The sequence below is a fragment of the Megalops cyprinoides genome, chromosome 3, assembly GCF_013368585.1.
Source record: "Megalops cyprinoides isolate fMegCyp1 chromosome 3, fMegCyp1.pri, whole genome shotgun sequence".
NCBI lineage: Eukaryota > Metazoa > Chordata > Actinopteri > Elopiformes > Megalopidae > Megalops > Megalops cyprinoides.
In genome coordinates, this window is record NC_050585.1 from 44,802,505 (window position 1) to 44,823,253 (window position 20,749).

Here is a 20,749-nt window from a genome sequence, read left to right on the forward strand (position 1 = left end):
ATCAAAACCAAGCATGTGCAAGGCATTTTAATTCCCCATAAAACATGTTAAATCCTTTCATTGTTACCTCCAAAATATCATTTTATATCCACTTTTATTTGAAACATTACTCATACAGCGGTCTGGGAATCAGAAAGAAAGTGCAGTCAGGGCCTAACTTTGTTTTGTTTTTTTTTTTTTTTGTTTTTTTTTTAAACAGGGTTCTGATGCCACCTAGAGGAGGTGCATTCTCATCATAAACTAAATGCGATGTAAGGTGCCTTACTGTTAGCCTGCTCTGTAAGGAGATCTCAGCTTTATCTAAAGCACTGGGGGTAAGGTTATCAGGACTGAAACTGAGGTCAGTGGGTCACGCTTACATATGGCACTGAAAAAGAAAGCATCTAACCTGGCTTAAAAGCACGACTTGACATTGAACTAGAGAAGCTGGTTATCTGTTGTCACAATGTAGGGTGGAATCAAAATCAAAATCAAAATCAAAAACTATCGTATTCTGTACTGTGTAAATCAGGGCATTTTATATCTAGGCAAGTTATCAGTATTGGCAATATTGAACAGCTATAAAATTTTATGATGTGAGCTTTAAAACTAGCCCATGAATGTTTCAGAACTAAACGTGTGATTCTGTCTGAATAATCTTCACGCAATATTCCGGGAAAGAAAAATCACTATGTTCATTCTGTGAGGCCCATGTAGATATTACATGGAACACCAATTTAAGGTGTACTGAGGCAGCCAGGCTACATTCTCATTGATACACTTACATGAAATTAGCTCCCAAAGCATTTTGTAAGAAAAGGGTGTAGAACAGACAAGATTGTTTGAATCATATTGCCTTTATATTTTCTCTGATGGGGAATAGTACTGCTTGTGTGAAATCTGATTGTTACTTTTAAATCAGTTTCATGGCTAAAAATGAACACTTATCAAATGTGTTTTTGAGCTTTTTTTTTTACATTTCCATATATATACATTCTTAGGAAGCAATGCCAGAAGAAGTCAATCTATCATTTTCAAAACATGTTATGTTGCATGAGGGGGTCTTTTGTGCAATACTTCATAATACCTACTGGACAATGCAGAGGCTGAAAAGAAATAATGGCTGAAAATCTGGGAAAAGAATCACCACAAACAGCCCTGGCACTGCCAGACTTCTGAGCGAGGCTTACCAGGCCGAATCCAGGATAAACTCATTCAGGCTTTCTTAAATATAGCCTGTCTTAACTGAGACTTTTAAACCCAATAGTCAAGAAATGGTTGATCAGGAATGACATGGAGAGATGTGCTGGGATGTTTCAATTACAAGGATTACAAGGCAGCTCATTCCCATTTCCTTCAAACGGCGAAAGTACCTTTAGAGTTCCTACGTGGAAGCTGTCAATCATTGGTGCAGTGTAGTTAATGAATAGTCATGAAAAAATGCCACACAATATGTCTATTAATACTCAGGCTGACTAGGTGAGGTGGTTGGGCAATCATGGTTGTGGCATTGATCTGAGACGCATTAAAAACAGGAGGAGAGAAGCCGTCAGAGGCTTGCTAGCATGAGGGATTATGACCAGGACACAGCCTTCCTGGGGCAATGGGGCTCCTTTCAGCGAGTGGTTTTCTTTCTGCTCTGCACTAGCACCATCCCCAACGGCTTCAGCGCCTTCTCGGTCATATTCCTGGGAGACAGCCCACCACACTGGTGCCTGATACCAGAGAGCGCCAACATCAGCGCGGAGTGGAGGAGGGCCAGCATTCCCACGGAGGTGGTGAACGGGGAGATAGAGCACAGCAGGTGCAGGCGGTACAGGCTGGACCTGATCGCTAATTTCTCGGCCCGGAACCTAGTCCCCGGACAGGATGTGAACCTCACTGACGTGCAGCAGGAGGGCTGTGTCGACGGGTGGACGTACAGCAACGGGACCTACCAGTCCACCATCGTCACAGAGGTGAGGACCCCTTCTATAAATATCACACTGTTTGAACGTAGAGCGTTTCCCCATTGTACTTCCCCACTGCACTAAGATTGACTTATGAATGACTTTCAGCTCAGCACATGGTTCTGTGCCTGCGTGGCTCATATTTTTGTGACATAGGTTAGTTTGCATGGAAGCTGACAGACATTATATTTCTTAGTAATGGATAATGAAATAGGTAGAGAATGCATGTATGTGATGTTGTGTTGTTTCTCTTTTTTTTAAATGCATGAATATTTTTTATTATTATGAGAGTAAAATGTGTTGTAACAAAATTATGCAAAAAAGAAAAAAAAAACTTTGATCGGAACTCAGTAATGTCTCCATGTGCTTTTTTATGAAACATTATGACTTATATGCTGACACGTAGAATATCCATTCAGTCCAAAAGTTTTCTCTGCAGAATCAAGTTGTAAAACTGATACCATAGAAGGAGGGAGAAAGGTGCTTTTGTTATGGACTAATGGTACACAGGCTCAGATTTCTTGAGATAATTTCAGATGATTGCAAGGCTTGTTCTTACTGAGTGTAAATACACTTGTTGCAGTTTGACCTCGTTTGCAGTGATCAATGGAAACAGCCCTTCACCTCCTCTGTCTACTTCCTGGGTGTACTGTGTGGTTCTTTCTTTTCAGGACAGCTGTCAGACAGGTACATTGTACTGCATATATTATATTAAAGTGAAAAATTAAAGAATAAAACTGTGGCTGGGCTGTGAATTGCACTTGGTTGCGTATTGTTCAAACAAATCTCCACCTTGTTTGAAGTCGCAATCTTGTGCTTTGTGTAGATTTGGGAGGAAGCCAGTCCTTTTCATGACGATGGCGGTTCAGACACTCTTCACCTTTGTTCAGGTCTTCTCTCCATCCTGGGAAGTGTTCTCCATACTCTTCTTCATCGTGGGTCTGGGGCAGATCTCCAACTATGTGGCGGCATTCGTACTGGGTATATTGGCACTTTCAGTTTTTCACTGTGCCTGACACACAACCACACCCCTGCATTGCTTTGTACTGTAGGATCTTAATAGAAGACGCATAATATAAAACCACTCTGCTCAGTGACAGGATGGAGCGGTAACAGCAGCTCACTGAGATTGTAACAGACATGCTGAAATGTTTTATTTTTTCCTCTCTGTCTCTGTTGCGGATAGGCACGGAGATCCTGACTGGGTCTGTGCGTGTGCTCTACTCCTCTCTTGGGGTGTGTTTGTTCTTTGCTTTTGGCTATATGATGTTGCCCTTCATTGCCTTCTTCATCCGGGACTGGAGGACACTCCTGGTTGCCCTGTCTGTGCCTGGTCTTGCCTATATCCCCCTTTGGTGGTGAGTCTGGCTCCTGGTGTAAAATGGAAATATCCAACTCTTGCGATTAATAATAGCTGGACTGGAGTACATGAGTCTACTTTTGGCTGACCTGTGCCATTGTGCTTTGTGCAAATGAGAGGCATAAATTTGCCATTCAAACCAGCATTTACATTTACATTTACTTCTATTCATTTGGCAGACGCTTTTATTCAAAGCAACTTACAAGTGAGGTACAATACAACACAAGCAAAAAACCATACAGAGTCAACAACATTAGAAGCACTGCATGACAAAGTTCTTAAGGTTGGCCAGGCAAGGTACAAGCTAGCGGATAAAGCTGATGAGTGTGTTAAACCATCAGATTCTATTTTGTTTTATTTTATTTTATAGTTTAGTAGGAGATAGTTTTAGTCATGAGAAGTTCGTCTAGGGGGGAAGTGTTACAGGTGCTCAGGTGAGAGCGGAAGAGCTTTGTCTTCAAATGTTTCTTGAAGACAGAGAGGGACTCAGCAGAACAGATGAGGTGTGGAAGTTCATTCCACCATTGGGGGACAACGGCAGAGAAAGTTCTGGATAGTGATTTTGTGCCAGAATGCGACGGGAGCACCAGGCGCTGTTCGGTAGCAGAGTGTAGTGGTCAGGAGGGCACATAGGCTTAGTGAGTTCAGGTAGGAAGGTGCAGTTTTGCTGGTCGCCCTGTACGCAAGCATCAAGGCCTTGAACATAACATGGGCAGCTACAGGGAGCCTGTGGAACGAGACCAAGAGAGGTGCAACGTGAACCCTTTTTGGTTGGTCGAAAACCAGATGCGCAGCCACATTCTGTATCAACTGCAGAGGCTTAATAGTGCATGCAGGTAGGCCAGCCAAAGAGCATTGTAGTAGTCCAGCCTGGACCAGTGCATGGACAAGGAACTGTGCAGCATACTCAGATAGGTACGGCCTGATTTTCCTGATGTTGTAAAGCGTGAATCTGCATGATCTGGTAGTTGTAGCAATGTGGTTGGTAAATTTTAGCTGGTCATCAATCACTACCCCCAGGTTCCTCACAGACCTGGACGGAGTTAGGGTCATTGATCCTAGCGTAACCAGCAATGTAAATTTGTCTTAAGCTGTTTCAGAAGTGATGCATTTGTACAAATGAAGAGATTCTAGATTGGCCCCAATGACAATGTTTAGACCCCTATACCTTTCAGTGGTCAACATGACAGCCTTATCATTTACTGATATTGGCAGTGTGTTTTTACTGAGCAGGACTTGTAACTGAAAGGTTGCTGGTTTGATTCCCCACTGGGACACTGCTGTACCCTTGGATACTGTACTTAACCTGAAATTGCCTCAGTAAAGATCCAGTTGTATAAATGGATAACATTATAAAACAAACAGTAACTGATGTAAATTGCTCTGGATAGGAGCATCTGCAAAATGCCAATGTAATGTAATATTCCGCTGCACAGCTGAAGACATCCCTGATGCTGGGACTGCCATCTCCACAGGCTAAACCTTTACTCCATGGGCTGAGCTCCCGCATCAGTGTAGAAAGCACACCTTTAGGTTTTGCATATCATATGATACTCCATTGAAAAATGAGCTAAATCCATCATCCTCACTCTCCTCACCCACATTTTGAGTACACACTTTTTGTGGCTGAATTTTTTATTCATTTTACAGATTTACAACACCACAAGACAACACAAAACCCAAGGCAGCAAGTCAAGGGATGAATCATTATTTAAAAACAGTACACGAGCACATCAAGGAATATTTTAACCGAAAATTATAGCAATGCTGGGAGGCATTAAATCACTGAATACCAGATCTTACCAACCTCAGAACATGTATCATCCTGTCCAGACGTAACTGGGCAGGGGAAGGAGAGCAGGTTGTTGAAAGCTACTCACCAGCCCCCACTTGACTCTGCCTGTCCCCAGATATTCGTTCTCTGGAAGTTCCTTTTATAAGTTGTGCTGTTCTCAAGATCTATGGCGATGGCTATGCAAATGGTTTGGATTTGGGCTGTTTGGTGGATCATGGACACAAGTGGATCATGGATCACTTTGGTAGATCATGGACGCAAGTTTGGAGCATTTGCTGTTCAGATCCATTGTCCTTAATCATTGTCTAAGCACAAACCCCCTAGTGATTTTTTCCAGATAAAAACATGTTCGTTGGACAGTCAGCTCACTTGTTCTCACAGTGGCTTTTGCAGCTAATTTTATTTGAGGTTAGATTTACTTCTTGGGTTTGGCGCCGGTAACCAAATTCAAAGTGTGGAATCTCTGCAGCAACACAGCCTCAGACATTTATCTTCACGTCACTTCAGTGCAGCTGAGTAAACAGCTTTGGTTAATGTAATTCACTAAAACAAGAAAAAAAAACCTTTTGTAATGTGGTCATTTCTGAATGTGTAGGTCCAAACTTGTTTTTAAATGGTAGTCAGGTGGATTTTGACATGATGTTCCTCTGACAGCTTGTGAGTGTAAAATCATGGACTATCATTGGCTGCCTCCTGCAGCAGGTGTTCTGAAGATGACCGCGGAAATGATGCCTGTTCTGACACGTATGTCTGCCACAGGTTCATCCCAGAGTCCCCTCGATGGCTGCTCACTCAGGGTCGAGTGCAGGAGGCAGAGGCCATACTGAGAGATGCTGCCAGGAGAAACGGGGTCACTCCCCCGGAGTTCGTCTTTACTCCCACAGAGGTAGTCCTTTTTTTGTGGTTTGGATTACTTTGAAAGGATAAACAATGCTGCAGGTTTCCACCTTAACTGCATAGCAGGGTAAACAAAAAAAAAAACATTTTATCATGTGCATACACTAAATGCTTGTTTCAGTTCACATGTGCACATACATTCAAGTCACTTTTTTATCATCACATTTAACGTGTGTGTTTTGTAGGGTGAAGAGAGAACATGTAAAAGAGGGGAAAGCCACAGCTTCCTTGACCTGCTGAGGAGCCGTAACATCCGCCACACCACAGTCATACTGTTTCTAGTGTGGTGAGCATCAAAGACAGGTGCAGAGGACTGCTGTGGGTTGTCTTCCTCCTTCCTACATGTGTTCTGTCAGCCCCTCCTACAGGTTACACAGCAACAGTTAGCCATTGTGAACGGGTTGCATATTTCCCCCTTATCAGCCTGGTCTCTCTGTGAAGATGTTATGCTGCGAGAATGGTCAGAGTCCAGCTTTTATTGACATCCGCTGTGCGCTGCATGTAATATTATATTCTGCGTTTAAATTAACTTTTGGGTAAACAGTGTCAGATTTCTAGTTAAATGACACAGGTGGTGAAAACATCTACTGGGCCTTTGCCAGTTTACAAAATCAGGATCAGAATATCTCTGGCGTGTACGACGTCATTGAGGGCTATGCTAAACACAATCAAGCCGCCAAATGTAATGAGTGGTCTTGTTTCTGTTCCTTTGAATGCATGTGTCTATAATCTAAGGGTTTTAAAGATTAAGTTTTTAAAGATTAAGTTATAAAACAAATAATGTCATATACTGTACATAGTCAAGGGACAACTACTGCCTTGAAACCAGATAAGATTAGCTTTATCTTTAGATAAAAAATGAGATAAGAAATGAGATTTGCAAAGATTACAAAGATGTCAGCAATTCCATAGAAAGTACTATGAAACTAGACTAAAGTTTTAGCTCTGATAGGAACCAAATGGAAAACAGCTGTGGATCTGATGCCTGACTCACTCTGGGGCATAATGGATAGTCTCCACAGGGAAAGGCAGCAAACTATTTGTGACAATAGTCAATAAGTTTCTAAACCATCCCTAATTGTAATGTTTCTTGAGGATAATGTATGTAAACATTTTTTAAAGCCATCTGTTGAACTAAGTTAAAGCTGCACTGGGAAATAACCCCAAGGCTCTTCCTGGATGTGCCCTATGAACAGAAACTGACTGTTTTCTAAACATTTTAATATCATATAAGACTCTCAGATTTTATGGTCTTATTTAAATGATGTGTCCAGCAAAGTCTTCCTTAGACTTAGACTTTAAGCTGTTGTACACAATGGGGCACACTATACATTCTGGAGAATAAATCACAGTTCGTTGCATTTGTTGAATGCCATTTCAGTGGTGTTTTTAAGACAATTTGTTTACTTTGAAAACAAAATTAACTTTGAGTTTCCACAGCATCTCAATACAATGACTCTCTGGGATTTCTGTGCCTCTGTATTTTCAGGTGGACTCTAAGCATGGGTTACTTTGGGTTGTCCTTGAACACATCCCATCTCCATGGAAACCCCTACCTCAACTGTTTCATCTCAGCTGCCATTGAAGTCCCAGCCTATGTTGCCAGCTGGCTGGCCCTGCGATATTTACCCAGAAGGCTGTGCTCCTCTGCCAGCATGCTGCTAGGGGGAGGGGTGCTTTTCTTCATTCAGCTCGTACCGCCAAGTAAGACACTATCAGCGCCTTCTATCTGACCCCATAAACAGGGTGCCCTTCCCACAATCCTGTGCTTTTATTTATGCTCAGATTACTCTGTTTACTTTATTTCCAGGCCTGCCCGTCCTGTCCATTTCCCTGGAAATGATAGGGAAGTTCGGCATGGCCACCGGTACAGCTTTGATGTTCGTCTACACGGGGGAGCTGTACCCCACAGTAATGAGAAACACGGCCGTGGGGGCCTGCACCATGGTCTCTCGAGTGGGCAGTGCCATCGCTCCCTACTTCATCCACCTGGGTAGGAGAATACGGAAGCTTTTTCACACGAGCCTGTCAATAGCACGAGATGCAGCGAGTTATGCCATGTGATAGAAAGTCTCCCTTTTCATATCTGCTTCAAGACTATGTATCGGCTTCTTACCGAAGCCATTCAATGTCCTCGTGTAAAGAAGGGAGCTATCGTGAAAACGCAAATGATCTGTTGTAACAGCTTCAAAATAAAGCAGGGAGTGAGGCTGCTATAAAAATGTTCTCAGTGAAACTCAAATGCTCTGGTCCAACAATGTTCTTCGATTTGTTTTGAAGCTGAGAACCAGGCGTGCGCACGCATACACACACACACACCTAATTATTTCTCCCTCTCTTGACAGGTGCATATCACAAGTACCTGCCTTACATTCTGCTGGGAAGTCTCACCCTGCTGTCAGCAGCCAGCACAGTCTTCCTGCCAGAGAGCTTTGGACGGCCCTTACCAGAGACCATTGCCCAGATGCACAAACGAGAGCGGTGAGAGGCCAAAGATAACAGTCACATGATGCATCTGGTGACGATGATAACATTGGTGTGATTACCTTTTCATCTTTTCTTTTAGGCTGAAGTGCACATGTCTCAATGGTGAACAAAGAAACCCACCTAAAGAACAGGTCAACAGTCCTGTGACCCTTTTGGAAAGCCAGCTGTAGTCACAAGACTGTCTTAACTTTCACCAAACAATGTTTTTGAAAGTGTGTTTTTGTTATTAAATGTAAACTTTTTGTCTTGTCAAAACCTTGCAGTCAAATACATTTATAGTCCAGTTCTTTACAGTATTTCACAATATTACGCCACTGCATTCTTCTGACAGTTTTAACACAAGATGACCCCTCACTTGTGATTCTTGATTCAAGCGAGCTCAGGTCAGATCAGCCATGCGAAATGTATCACATGTTTTGACTTTATGCATGAGTTATGACAATTTACTGCCTAATGCATCGTGATGCATCGTGTGTAGAAAATGTTTGGCCACTCAAGCAAAAATTCCTCAAAGACATGAGAAGGGATTCTATAGGCTGAGCATACAGTATATACACATACACTATATGGACAAAAGTATTCAGACGCCGGACCATTACATTGTAATGACATTGTATTAAAAAACATATACTTTAATATGGAGTTGGTCCCCCTTTTGCAGCTATAACAGCTTCCACTCTTCTTGGAAGGCTTTCCACAAGATTTTGGTGTTTCTGTGGGAATTTGTGCCCATTCATTCTGTAGAGCATTTATGAGGTCAGGCACTGATGTTGGACGTGAAGGCCTGGCTCGCAATCTCCATTCCAGTTCATCCCAAAGGTGCTCGATGGGGTTGATGTCAGAACTCTGTGCGGGCCAGTCAAGTTCTTCCACACCGAACTCATCAAACCATGTCTTTATAGTCCTTGCTTTGTACACTGGGGTACAGTCATGTTGGAATAGAAAAGGGCCTTCCCCAAACTGTTTTGCCAAAAGGTTGGAAGCATAGCATTGTCCAAAATGTCTTGGTATGCTGAAGCATTAAGACTGCCCTTCACTGGAGATAGCCCAAACCCTGAAAAACAGGTGAGGCCAAATACTTTTGTCCATATAGTGTACAGTGCTGGCCAAAAGTATTGGCACCCCTGCAATTCTGTCAGATAATGCTCAATTTCTCCCAGAAAATGATTGCAATTACAAATGTTTTGGTAGTAATATCTTCATTTATTTTGCTTGCAATAAAAAAACACAAAAGAGAAAGAAAAAAAAGTCAAATCAAGTATCAATTTACACAAAACTCCAAAAATGGGCCGGACAAAAGTATTGGCACCCTTTGAAAAATCATGTGATGCTTCTCTAATTTGTGTAATTAACAGCACCTGTAACTTACCTGTGACACATAACAGGTGGTGGCAATCACTAAATCACACTTGCAGCCAGTTAAAATGGATTAAAGTTGACTCAACCTCTGTCCTGTGTCCTTGTGTGTACCACATTGAGTATGGAGAAAAGAAAGAAGACCAAAGAACTGTCTGAGGACTTGAGAAGCAAAATTGTGAGGAAGCATGGGCAATCTCAAGGCTACAAGTCCATCTCCAAAGACCTGAATGTTCCTGTGTCTACCGTGCGCAGTGTCATCAATAAGTTTAAAGCCCATGGCACTGTGGCTAACCTCCCTAGATGTGGACGGAAAAGAAAAATTGACGAGAGATTTCAACGAAAGATTGTGCGGATGGTGGATAAAGAACCTCGACTAACATCCAGACAAGTTCAAGCTGTCCTGCAGTCCGAGGGTACAACAGTGTCAACCCGTACTATCCGTCGGTGTCTGAATGAAAAGGGACTCTATGGTAGGATACCCAGGAAGACTCCACTTCTGACCCAGAGACATAAAAAAGCCAGGCTGGAGTTTGCTAAAACTTACCTGAGAAAGCCAAAAACATTTTGGAAGAATGTTCTCTGGTCAGATGAGACAAAAGTAGAGCTTTTTGGGAAAAGGCATCAACATAGAGTTTACAGGAAAAAAAACGAGGCCTTCAAAGAAAAGAACACGGTCCCCACAGTCAAACATGGCGGAGGTTCCCTGATGTTTTGGGGTTGCTTTGCTGCCTCTGGCACTGGACTGCTTGACCGTGTGCATGGCATTATGAAGTCTGAAGACTACCAACAAATTTTGCAGCGTAATGTAGGGCCCAGTGTGAGAAAGCTGGGTCTCCCTCAGAGGTCATGGGTCTTCCAGCAGGACAATGACCCAAAGCACACTTCAAAAAGCACTAGAAAATGGTTTGAGGGAAAGCACTGGAGACTTCTAAAGTGGCCAGCAATGAGTCCAGACCTGAATCCCATAGAACACTTGTGGAGAGATCTGAAAATGGCAGTTTGGAGAAGGCACCCTTCAAATCTCAGGGAGCTGGAGCAGTTTGCCAAAGAAGAATGGTCTAAAATTCCAGCAGAGCATTGTAAGAAACTCATTGATGGATACCGGAAGCGGTTGTTCGCAGTTATTTTGTCCAAAGGTTGTGCTACCAAGTATTAGGCTGAGGGTGCCAATACTTTTGTCCGGTCCATTTTTGGAGTTTTGTGTAAAATGATAATTGATTTAATTTTTTTTTCATTGTCTTTTGTGTTTTTTCATTGCAAGCAAAATAAATGAAGATATTACTACCAAAACATTTGTAATTGCAATCATTTTCTGGGAGAAATTGAGCATTATCTGACAGAATTGCAGGGGTGCCAATACTTTTGGCCAGCACTGTATGTGTATGTATATATACAAAAGCCATATGACAAAATGAACTACATGGGTGAATCTATTGTCTATGACGTGTCCACGTCAAGCCCCTATCAATGCCAATTACCACTGTATTTGTGCAGCTGGAGGGAGTAATCTTTCTGTTAATAATCTGTCTGTTTTATTTAAAGTATGATGGCTTTAGCCTTTTTGAGTCTTGCACTGTTTGTACAACAAACATTACAGAATGCACTGTATTAATGTTTTTAAAATACAGGAATCAGACACAATGTTTTACAATCCATTATTAAAATAGCCATGTTTTATCACCTGTATTTTGTCTTTCGGTAATGGGTTAATAACATTTTCTACAAAAAAAAATAAAAATCAGTGAATGAACGTTTTATATCATGAAACTGGGTCTCTCCAGAAACAGGGGTTATAGGGTATACATCCCTGTTGCATATTAGATTCAACATAAAAAATAATACTCTGTGTCTAATAAAACATAATACAATACAAAAAACTGTAGTAAAAATCTATATCAGCAGAGTGTGTTCTTATACCCTAAACAGTGACACATACATGTTACATCTGAGAGGAGTAATATCCCTGCGGTGATCCACGCATTATAAAGTCTCTGAGCCATTTTCCTCCTCGGCTGCACCATGGGTGAGACTGTCTGATGCAGCTCTCCTTTTACACCTGACGAGAACAAAAGACAAAAAATTACTTCCTGGACGTTTCCCCATTTTGACCAATACGTCAGTAAACATCAGGAAGATTGTGTACTGTGTAGCACAGGCACCATCAATTTCATATTTCCATTTAAGTCGCCAGGACGGTGCTTGAGCACAGTGCCAACAGCAGAGGGCGTATTTGAGACTCATTGGGGAGAAATGACTTCCATACCCTTGGATCTTCTGCATGTGATCAATGGTGTCAGGAAGAGGCATTCCACGACTCTCTGGCAGCAGGAGACTCAGCAACCCCGAAAAAACAGTCAGGCCCCCCATTAAAATGTAAGGCAATGACTTGTTATAGCGGCCTGTATGAAACAACCAGAAAGCAATAGCAAAAAGGGACATCATCTTAACCCCAGGCAAAACAAAGCAAAACATACCAGCAAAAATTGCAGAGGAAGAGAAAGTTGTTGCATTTTGTCTATACAGATATAACTGCATCCACATATTATTAATGTTGTTTTGTTATTTCTTTACTCGCATTGGTTGGTCGACTGTAGGTAGAAACTAGGGTACAGGGTAGCTGTCTTGTTAACGAGAGAACAGAGACACCATGGGGGGATCAACACTGAAAGTTTGGCTCAAGAAGAATCAAGCATGTAGTCACTAACATTTGCCTTTGTTATGACTACTTATGTGGATGATCAAAGTAATACTGCTGTCTTTTTTAATTCCTTCCTAGTGTTGTTTGTGAATGTTGTATATTAAGCTGCTACAGTAGGCTTCCTGCTTGTAATGTATTTTAACATTTTAATGTGCTTCCTGCCCGTGGACAACAGATGCAAAACAGCTACATTGCTAAATCTGGTGCAGCTAACATGCTGTGCATGGCCCCCGATGAATAAACTAAACTAAACTAAGGTTCAGGCATGTCTGGCGAGACGGTGATGAGACAGCTGTCAGAGAAGAAAGAGGCTAGCTGGCGTTCGGGGCGGCAGTGTGGTGTAGTACTAAGGAGTGGGGCTTGTAAAGGGAAGGTTGCTGGTCCAATTCCCCTCTGGGGTGCTGCTGTTGTACCCTTGGGCAAGGTACTTAACCCAGAATTGCATCAGTAAACATCCAGCAGTCTGGATAAGAGTGTATGCTAAATAATGTAATGTATGCTAAATAATGTAAGGTGATGTAATGGTCGGCTCACAGACCCAGGTACACAAAGAAGGGTGCAGTGATACTGCCCACTCGAGAGGCCATGGAGCAGGCGCCCACAGCCGTGTTCCTCAGGACAGTGGGATACAGCTCCGCCGTGAAGGGGTACACAATGGCGAAGGCCGCTGTGACGCCAAACTTGCCCAGCATCTCTAGCGTGGTGGACACTGAGCTCAGGTCTGTCGAGGAGACAGCAGCGAAAACACGAATCGCAAGACCGTGCATCAGCAGAAGGGTCATGTGAATCTGAGAGTCTACCAGCAAAATGGAAAAAAAGGAGGGACATCATATTTTTTTTGGACACACCCCATTAACTCTAATTATTTCCAGTTAATTGAGCACTAATGCCTATCAGCCCAGATCAACACAGCAATCTAGGCATTCCAGACATTAATCAACAGTAATAATATTTCGATCGAATTTTCCTCTGTTAAACATGCTTCTTCCATTTTGTCTTGAAAGCATAGCTCCCCTAATATGCTGACATGCTCTGCATAATGTCTCACACACCATAATTATGCATCTGCTCTGTCTGGCTGCCTCATTTCACAGGAAAAATTGTTCAGCAGATGACTAACTCTTCACCCATGGCTCATATGGCTCATCTGGATCTGTCTTGGCAAGATTCTTACTTTTTGGTATGACCTGAGTGAGCAGCAGCACGATTCCGCCTAGAGAGAGCGTGGAGAAGAGACACAGGCGCCGTGGGCAGTAGCGACACATGAGCCAGGCCAAAACGTAGGCCGGGACCTCGACAGCCGCCGAGAAAAAGCAGTTGAGGTAGGAGTTCCCGTGCAGGTTGGCGATGTTTAACGATAACGCGAAGTATCCGATGGACAGAGTCATCCTGGAAAGATGGTGGGGAAAAAAAAGACATTTGCATGTATCAGTCTCCCACTCGCCCTGAAATTATTTAGAAAAAAGTTGGTCATACACTGCAAGAGCAGATTTATTGTCGTTGGCTCTGAGCTCCCCCATGTGTTTGTTATCATCGTCAGGGGGTTCGGGGACACTCACCACACAAAGCAGAGGGTGGTGGTGATGCAGCGGATGTTGCCGGACCTCACCAGATCGCAGATGTTGTGGTGGTGTGCCTTTCCGGGCTTGTTTTCCTCCTAAGGCACACGTGTCACAACAAACAAGTTCGCGTGAACCACAGCGACCCTGGTCGGGCTGCTTCGGTTCCAGGCCGAAAACAGCGCGGACAACGTCAACAATCCCACATCTGCACGTTCGCGGAGTCGCTTTGAAACTGAACCGAGGAGAAAATGAGGGGGAAACGAGGTAACGCGGCAACTTTATGAGCCGCAGATAGCGTGCTTCCCCAGTCAGAATTCGTCCCTTTCTCAGTGGGAGGGGTGCGCATGTGACATGAAGCCCGCATCTCAAAACGGAGGGCCAGTCCAACATGGGGCCGCCTGCTGCTATTCCAAGTATGCTACGTGCTGTGGAGAGTCAGCCTTCAGCTGGATCCAGTGGACATCTGAACTAACAATCATACATTTACATTTATTCATTTAGCAGATGCTTTTATCCAAAGCGACTTATATAGGTTACAGTTCTTTACAATGTTATCCATTTATACAGCTGGATATTTACTGAGGCAATTGTGGGTTAAGTACCATGCCCAAGGGTACAGCAGCAGTGTTCCAGCGGGGATCAAACCCGCAACCTTTTGGTTGCGAGTCCTGCTCCTTAACCACTATGCTACACTGCCGCCCCATACAGACCCAGGGCTCATCAACAGCATGAGCTACCAACAGTCAAGTCTTTTCCCTTTGCAGATATTAAGAAAATGTATGAAGGAGATAAAGAATGAAGGAGATCAAGGAGATGAAAAGAAGAACAAGTATATTACAGTTCTCTGCTCCCTTCTCTAATGCACGATGAAATAACCTCTGGTGATTCTGGTACCCAGAGCAAAGACACATCCCTGGAGGCTCAGTAGGGGTATGTGGGTCATGCTCTTATGCCAACCCAGTGAAACCCATTTGAGGGGTCCTCACAATCTGCCACTTGTGAAGTCAAAGGGCTGGGAGTGATACCTGTCTTCTGAATGACACAAATAGTCTTTTCTGAAGCTCATGGAACAATTTGTTCCATGAATCCTGGATACAGCCACTGCGAAGAGCACTTTTGCATGTTTTTTCCATTACAGAAATAATAGTACTGTTTGGTGTGAATCAACATGCAAGTGACATGTTTATATTGATGTTCACAAGTTTATACATTACATGTTGTTTTCAAATTAATGTAATGTGCTTATTAGTCAGCTTTATATCAGGTTACTTACATAACTGTCCTTGTTAGACATGATCCATTTACACAGCTTTACAGCTTTACACAGCTTGTTCCATTTACTGAAACAATTGCTCAAAGGTGTCACGGCAGCGTTTACGCACATCAGCTCAAGATTAACTTTCAGAAAAATAGCATATTTCCATGAAAACAATTCAAACAAATAAGAGTTTAAAAACAGGACTTCGTCTCTCAAAGGCAAAATATCAAACCTAATAAACTAAAAAATGTTGCATGCCACAATATTAGTATCCCATAAATTTGATTTATGTTGATTACCTTAAAAAACACTTTCCAAATATGTGAACAATTCTGCTTACATAACACTGATTTCCTAATTTGGACACACAATAGGATTATAATTCCATTGTTACTGAATGTTCATTCAGAAATTGTTGAGGGAAAAAAAAACACAAATATGTGAACAATTTTAATTGCATAACTTATGCTTTAGTGGGCACTTGTGCAATGCTTAAGCTGACTTAATTAATGTTCATTCCTCAGAAATCTACACAGCTAAAAATAATGCTCAACTTTATGAACCATGAAGCTCACCTCCCAACACTTTGTTGATGATTTTTTTGAAGTTGCTCCAAGAAAAATAATAAGAGATGTAGTCAAAAAAATAAAGTAGCAAGATTTTATTGCTATTTTCAGTGCTTTACATAATGTACTATACTGACTGCATATTGATTATTATTATTATGATTATTATCATTATTGACATGAGGTTTATACTTATGGCTACCTTACCATTGCTTTTAAATGATATGCAGCAGAAACTAAGACATAAGCTAAAAAAAGCACTGCAGACAGACATTTTCCATTTGAAAGAGTCTAGCTATTGCACCTCAAGAACACACATTTAGAGCATGACTTTGGCTGTGAGTGTGCTGTCTAGGTCCAGTAGCCTACCTAGTGCTCAGTCTAGTCAAACCTTGTTCTGAAATAGACTTACATCTTTGGTGCTGTAAATTTGTTTCAGCACAGTGACATCTATTGTCAATTCTGGAGTTATTCTGATACAATTTCATTCCCACTTTAAGTTGATCGGCTGTGTATTTATCTTAATGTAAACTTACAGGCCACAATCTATGGGTGTCCATTTATGTATGGATGATTTGTTCTACTTTACTGCTAGGGAGCTTACTTGCTGTGGGTGTCCAGTTTTCACACTACCAAAAAAGCAAACACATCCTCATAACAGGCCTGGAAGGCCCTTGAAAAATATAGAAACATATCCAGTGTTGCTGTAAGTCCAAAATGCAAAAGATATTAAGGACAGTATTGTCTACACACAACAGCTAGAACCACCAACAGAAACAATGTCTTAAAAAGTTCTTTAAAAAAAAGAGAGAAGTACCTGGATTGGCTGAAAGATGACCTCCGGGGGTGTCACCCTGTTTTTCCGAGCAGCATGTCTCAGTATGGCTTCAGCCTCCTTAACTCGACCCTGAGAAAGCAGCCATCGGGGGGACTCTGGGATGTACCTGTCCCGCCACAACATGGCACAAAATCGGTTTGGTCTGGCTACTGATTGTCAAGGTATGCTGCTAAACATACATGGCAGTGTGAAGCAATAAAAAAATAAGAATGGCACTGGGGACAAGCTGGTCATTGTGAAATCATTACATTACACGCATTTAGCAGATGCTCCGCAACAATCGTGTCAACATGGCGTTGTGATTTCTAACAGAAGAAAATCCTGGTAGTCATGGACAAGTCACACTTGAATGAAGCAACCGTATTAACTGTGGGGAAAGTACTGCTCGAGTCTGTGGACTAGAGGGGGCCAGCCAGTGAGAACACAGGGATATGAGGCAATGTGGTGTCACACACCTACCACCAGAGGGGGATGTAGAAGAAACCTGGCAGGGTTAGGGTCAGCAGCAGCATCCTCCAGTCCCTGATAAAGAAGGCCACCAGTGGAAGCATTATGTACCCGATGGCAAAGAATATGCACACTCCCAGGGTGGAGAAGATGATCCGAATGGAATTGCTCAAAATTTCAGTTCCTTTTGGCAAGAAGACATCAATGGGAAAGCAATTTAGAAAAATGCTGCAGTGCTTTACGTGTGTAAGGAATAATGCTGAACTATAAAACCCAAAGATTATGATATAAATATCAGGAAATAAATATACACAGTCCTTGTCCACAGTCTACTCACAATGCTTCTCGGAGAAAGAGGTCATTCTGTAAACAGAACAGCAGGTCGATGGAAATGCAGTACCAATCAGTTTGGACACACCTCATTAAGATAACAGGAAACATGTATTCAAAGACATGCTTAAATGCCTGAAATTGATGTTGATGAAGTTGATGCCTATGTATAAATTACCCAAAAAATTAATTAAAAAAAATATTTTGGTTATGTTGAAAAATCTAAAATATAAGATAGTTATGATTTGTTTATAACACTTTTTCTGGTAATTGCATAATTCCATTTGCGCTATTTCATAGTTTTGATGTCTTCACTATTATTCTAAAATGTGGAAAGTAGTAATACTAGAGAAAGAAAAGTGTGTCCAAACTTATGACTGGTACTGTATGTCCATCCACTGTAATTTCAGGAGAATGACGGCCTAAATGAAATAATAATGCATAATTAAAAATACCTATAACAAATGCTGCCACGTAGTTTGAAATCTGGCCCATCCCAACGACAAAGAACAGAGCACAGAATGTGAGCCAGGATGTGGAGAAAACCTGGATGAATGTGAATAAAGTCTGAACCCCCATGGTTGCAAACAGCACGACCTTCCTGCCAAACCTAAAATGCAAAAAATACAGTCAGAGTCAGAAAATACTCCCAAGTTCCTTCTACAACCTTTTTCCTGAAATCTCTGTAACCACAGGCCAGCATATTTGACAGTGAGAAAATAATACTTATTATTATTCTCATCCATGGATAACAGTGAGTAGTGTCTAAAGTTACCATCAAACTAAATGCCTACATTGCATACTTCCATTTATTAAACTTGTGGATTACAGCCATCTGGGATCCCAGTCAAAACAGATTTATATTTTTCCTGTCAATGGCATTTTAAGGATCAGTGTCAGATTTTCACAGATTATTTTTACTGCTGCAAAAGTAAAATTCCAGTGAAACAGGGCTACTCTGAAGGTACTTTTGAAATGTCTTGTTTTCTTGCAGACACTAACTTGGCAGCAAATACTAGTGACCAATGACTTTTCATCATGGATTTAATGTATAAACCAGCAAGCTAACCAATGTGTTAGTAATATCAGCACACTGATAACCAGGCTTGAAAGTACTTGACATCTATTTGGCTAGAAAGGTTATTGTATTTTTCTGAACTTTGCTTATAGTTAATCACAGTCCACAACATTCCAGGACAAAACTCTTTTCAAGGATTGTAAAGGACTGTACGGACCCCACACAGGACTGTGAAAACTGATCATGATCCACCATTAAAAGCGCATAACAATGTAATATGCTGACCCACATCATTCTTTGACACCATCACCTGTCAGACAGCTGCCCAGAAACAAAGGATCCGGTTAGCACTCCAAGGAAGAAGACAGAGGAGGTGAAAGGGACTTTCCATGAATCAGAGCACACCAAGTTCCACTGTAGAGAAAACAGAGACTGTTCATTTTCAAAGAGGGCATTCAAATTGATGTTGATGTAGTCCTAATGCTTTGAAATTCATGAACAAAAGAACTTGTGTTGTAGATACAGTTTGACAACTCAGAATTACATGGGGCAACAAAGAAAATGGTTAGGGGGCAGTTTTCCTAATTATGGAAAGGTACAGCTTCGTACCTCGTCACTTAGCAGATGCTTTTATCTAGAGCGAGTTACAATAAACAATAGTAATTATAGTATTAGCATTAGACTTTCATCAGGGTTTTTATCTTTGAGGCTTTAAAGTTCCCGGCGAACTCCAGTCACATGGCACAACCACGTGACCGACCCCCTATGCGTGCTGCCACCACTGGAATTTGCAATTACATGTGCCCGTGTGTGCTTCAGAGATTCAGATGCGCATCTGCTGCTTACAGCAAACGCCTGCCTCGCGTTGGCATATGCTGTTTTAGACATTCAAAGCTCGTCACTGACGGTTGATTTCGCCAATGTCCATTGAAATCAGCACCCGAGTTTTTCATACGCACGCGCGGGCTCTGATCCTTCTGAACAGGATCACTCCGTGCCGGTGAACTTGTTTGTACATTCCCTCCGCCTTTTACTCTTACCTGCAGTACTTCCCATGTGCAGTACTCTTCTGCAAACGCTTTAATGTCACTTAGACATTTGTATATGTTTTCTATGTGTTTGCACCACGTCCGAAAACAAAGGGAAGTCAAGTAACAGCAAATGTGTCAAGATGAGTTATTGGTAAAGAAAACACAGAAAACACTGAACGGAACTTTACTTAAAGTAATTTAGCTTCCAGTGAGCCATAGCTGCATCATGTAGCCTACATTTACACGTAATCCAGCATGAGTGTTATAAACATGTTTATTTTTAATACGACAAGAAAGAATAAGTGTAAGTGTTCAAGTCTGCACTATACATAACACATTCCCAAACGCAATACGCTACAAATAGCATTTATACAGTTTACTTTCACACTCCTGAAGGTTGCTTTACCTCGGAAGCGATCGTTGAAACATAGGTCTCTCGATCGTACTCCCATCCATCCTCGCATCCCTCTTGTTGTATTTCTGTAACATTCACATCGACACCAGGCACGTATCCGTCGTCTGAGAAACGTTTTATCACATCCATTTTATATCTGCTGCATTTGCTTTGACTTCTCACCCCGTTCTCTACTTCCAGTGGGATAGCATTGTTTCTCCATTCGGCGCTAATATTTATGTTTACGGGTATCCGACAGTGATGAGACGGTGTATCGCCGATGAACACAATGGACAAACCTGTGAACCCGTTAGGGATTATGCTCATGCTTAGAAGAAAAAACACTATTCGTTGAAACGGCCCCCATTCTCCAAGAAATGCGACGGTGTCATCATAGTCCTTAATATGCATTGTAAATAAAATCTAGTAAAAGTCATTAGTCCAAACAGATCGGAGCCGAAAATCCCTGCAGCCGGTGTTTTATAGTTCGCCGAGGACAGGAGTTTGCAGCGTGAACTCACCGACAGTTGACCTGCAACTCATGAAAGGGTCAAAGTACAGCGGTAGTCTTACTGGGGTCCCACCGCGAACTGTCAGCGGACATTAGCGTCAGCTCCACCGATTGCTGAGTTTCCCTAACGATGTAATCTAAGTGATTAGTTAACACGTCACCATATGTGGGGAAAAAACTATAAGGAATTTTAAGATCTTGAAAATACTTCCTTGAAAAATTCTTCCTTGCATGTACCCCAAATAACACCTCTTGAAATGACTTCCCGTG

The 20,749-nt window shown here is 42.0% G+C and overlaps 2 protein-coding genes across 2 annotated transcripts; one reads left to right on the forward strand and one right to left on the reverse strand.

Annotated features, from left to right (window-relative positions):
* Window positions 1-1,544: 1,544 nt before the first annotated feature.
* LOC118774546 (solute carrier family 22 member 5-like) lies at window positions 1,545-8,637 on the forward strand. The gene is made up of 10 exons (XM_036523896.1): window positions 1,545-1,937; window positions 2,512-2,615; window positions 2,659-2,909; window positions 3,115-3,286; window positions 5,843-5,969; window positions 6,166-6,266; window positions 7,470-7,684; window positions 7,791-7,973; window positions 8,326-8,461; window positions 8,547-8,637. Exons 1-10 carry the CDS (start codon window positions 1,545-1,547, stop codon window positions 8,635-8,637), a joined length of 1,773 nt encoding a protein of 590 aa, XP_036379789.1.
* A 3,157-nt stretch (window positions 8,638-11,794) lies between these two features.
* LOC118774269 (solute carrier family 22 member 4-like) lies at window positions 11,795-20,409 on the reverse strand. The gene is made up of 10 exons (XM_036523491.1): window positions 19,981-20,409; window positions 18,854-18,957; window positions 17,981-18,135; window positions 17,208-17,379; window positions 16,728-16,854; window positions 14,084-14,181; window positions 13,699-13,913; window positions 13,063-13,245; window positions 12,090-12,225; window positions 11,795-11,882 (listed from the first exon to the last, which is right to left on the reverse strand). Exons 1-10 carry the CDS (start codon window positions 20,377-20,379, stop codon window positions 11,807-11,809), a joined length of 1,665 nt encoding a protein of 554 aa, XP_036379384.1. The 5' UTR covers window positions 20,380-20,409; the 3' UTR covers window positions 11,795-11,806.
* Between the last annotated feature and the right edge of the window lie 340 nt (window positions 20,410-20,749).

Excerpts from the sequence above, each read along its gene's own strand:
- LOC118774546 (XM_036523896.1), top strand. The coding sequence starts at position 1,545 with ATGAGGGATTATGACCAGGACACAGCCTTCCTGGGGCAATGGGGCTCC. Across the intron at positions 1,938-2,511 it reads AGTCCACCATCGTCACAGAG|TTTGACCTCGTTTGCAGTGA; the intron begins GTGAGGACCCCT and ends CACTTGTTGCAG. Across the intron at positions 8,462-8,546 it reads CAGATGCACAAACGAGAGCG|GCTGAAGTGCACATGTCTCA; the intron begins GTGAGAGGCCAA and ends CTTTTCTTTTAG.
- LOC118774269 (XM_036523491.1), bottom strand. The coding sequence starts at position 20,379 with ATGCATATTAAGGACTATGATGACACCGTCGCATTTCTTGGAGAATGG. Across the intron at positions 13,914-14,083 it reads ACCACCCTCTGCTTTGTGTG|GATGACTCTGTCCATCGGAT; the intron begins GTGAGTGTCCCC and ends CCATCTTTCCAG. Across the intron at positions 13,246-13,698 it reads CACTCAGGTCATACCAAAAA|ACCTGAGCTCAGTGTCCACC; the intron begins GTAAGAATCTTG and ends TCTCCTCGACAG.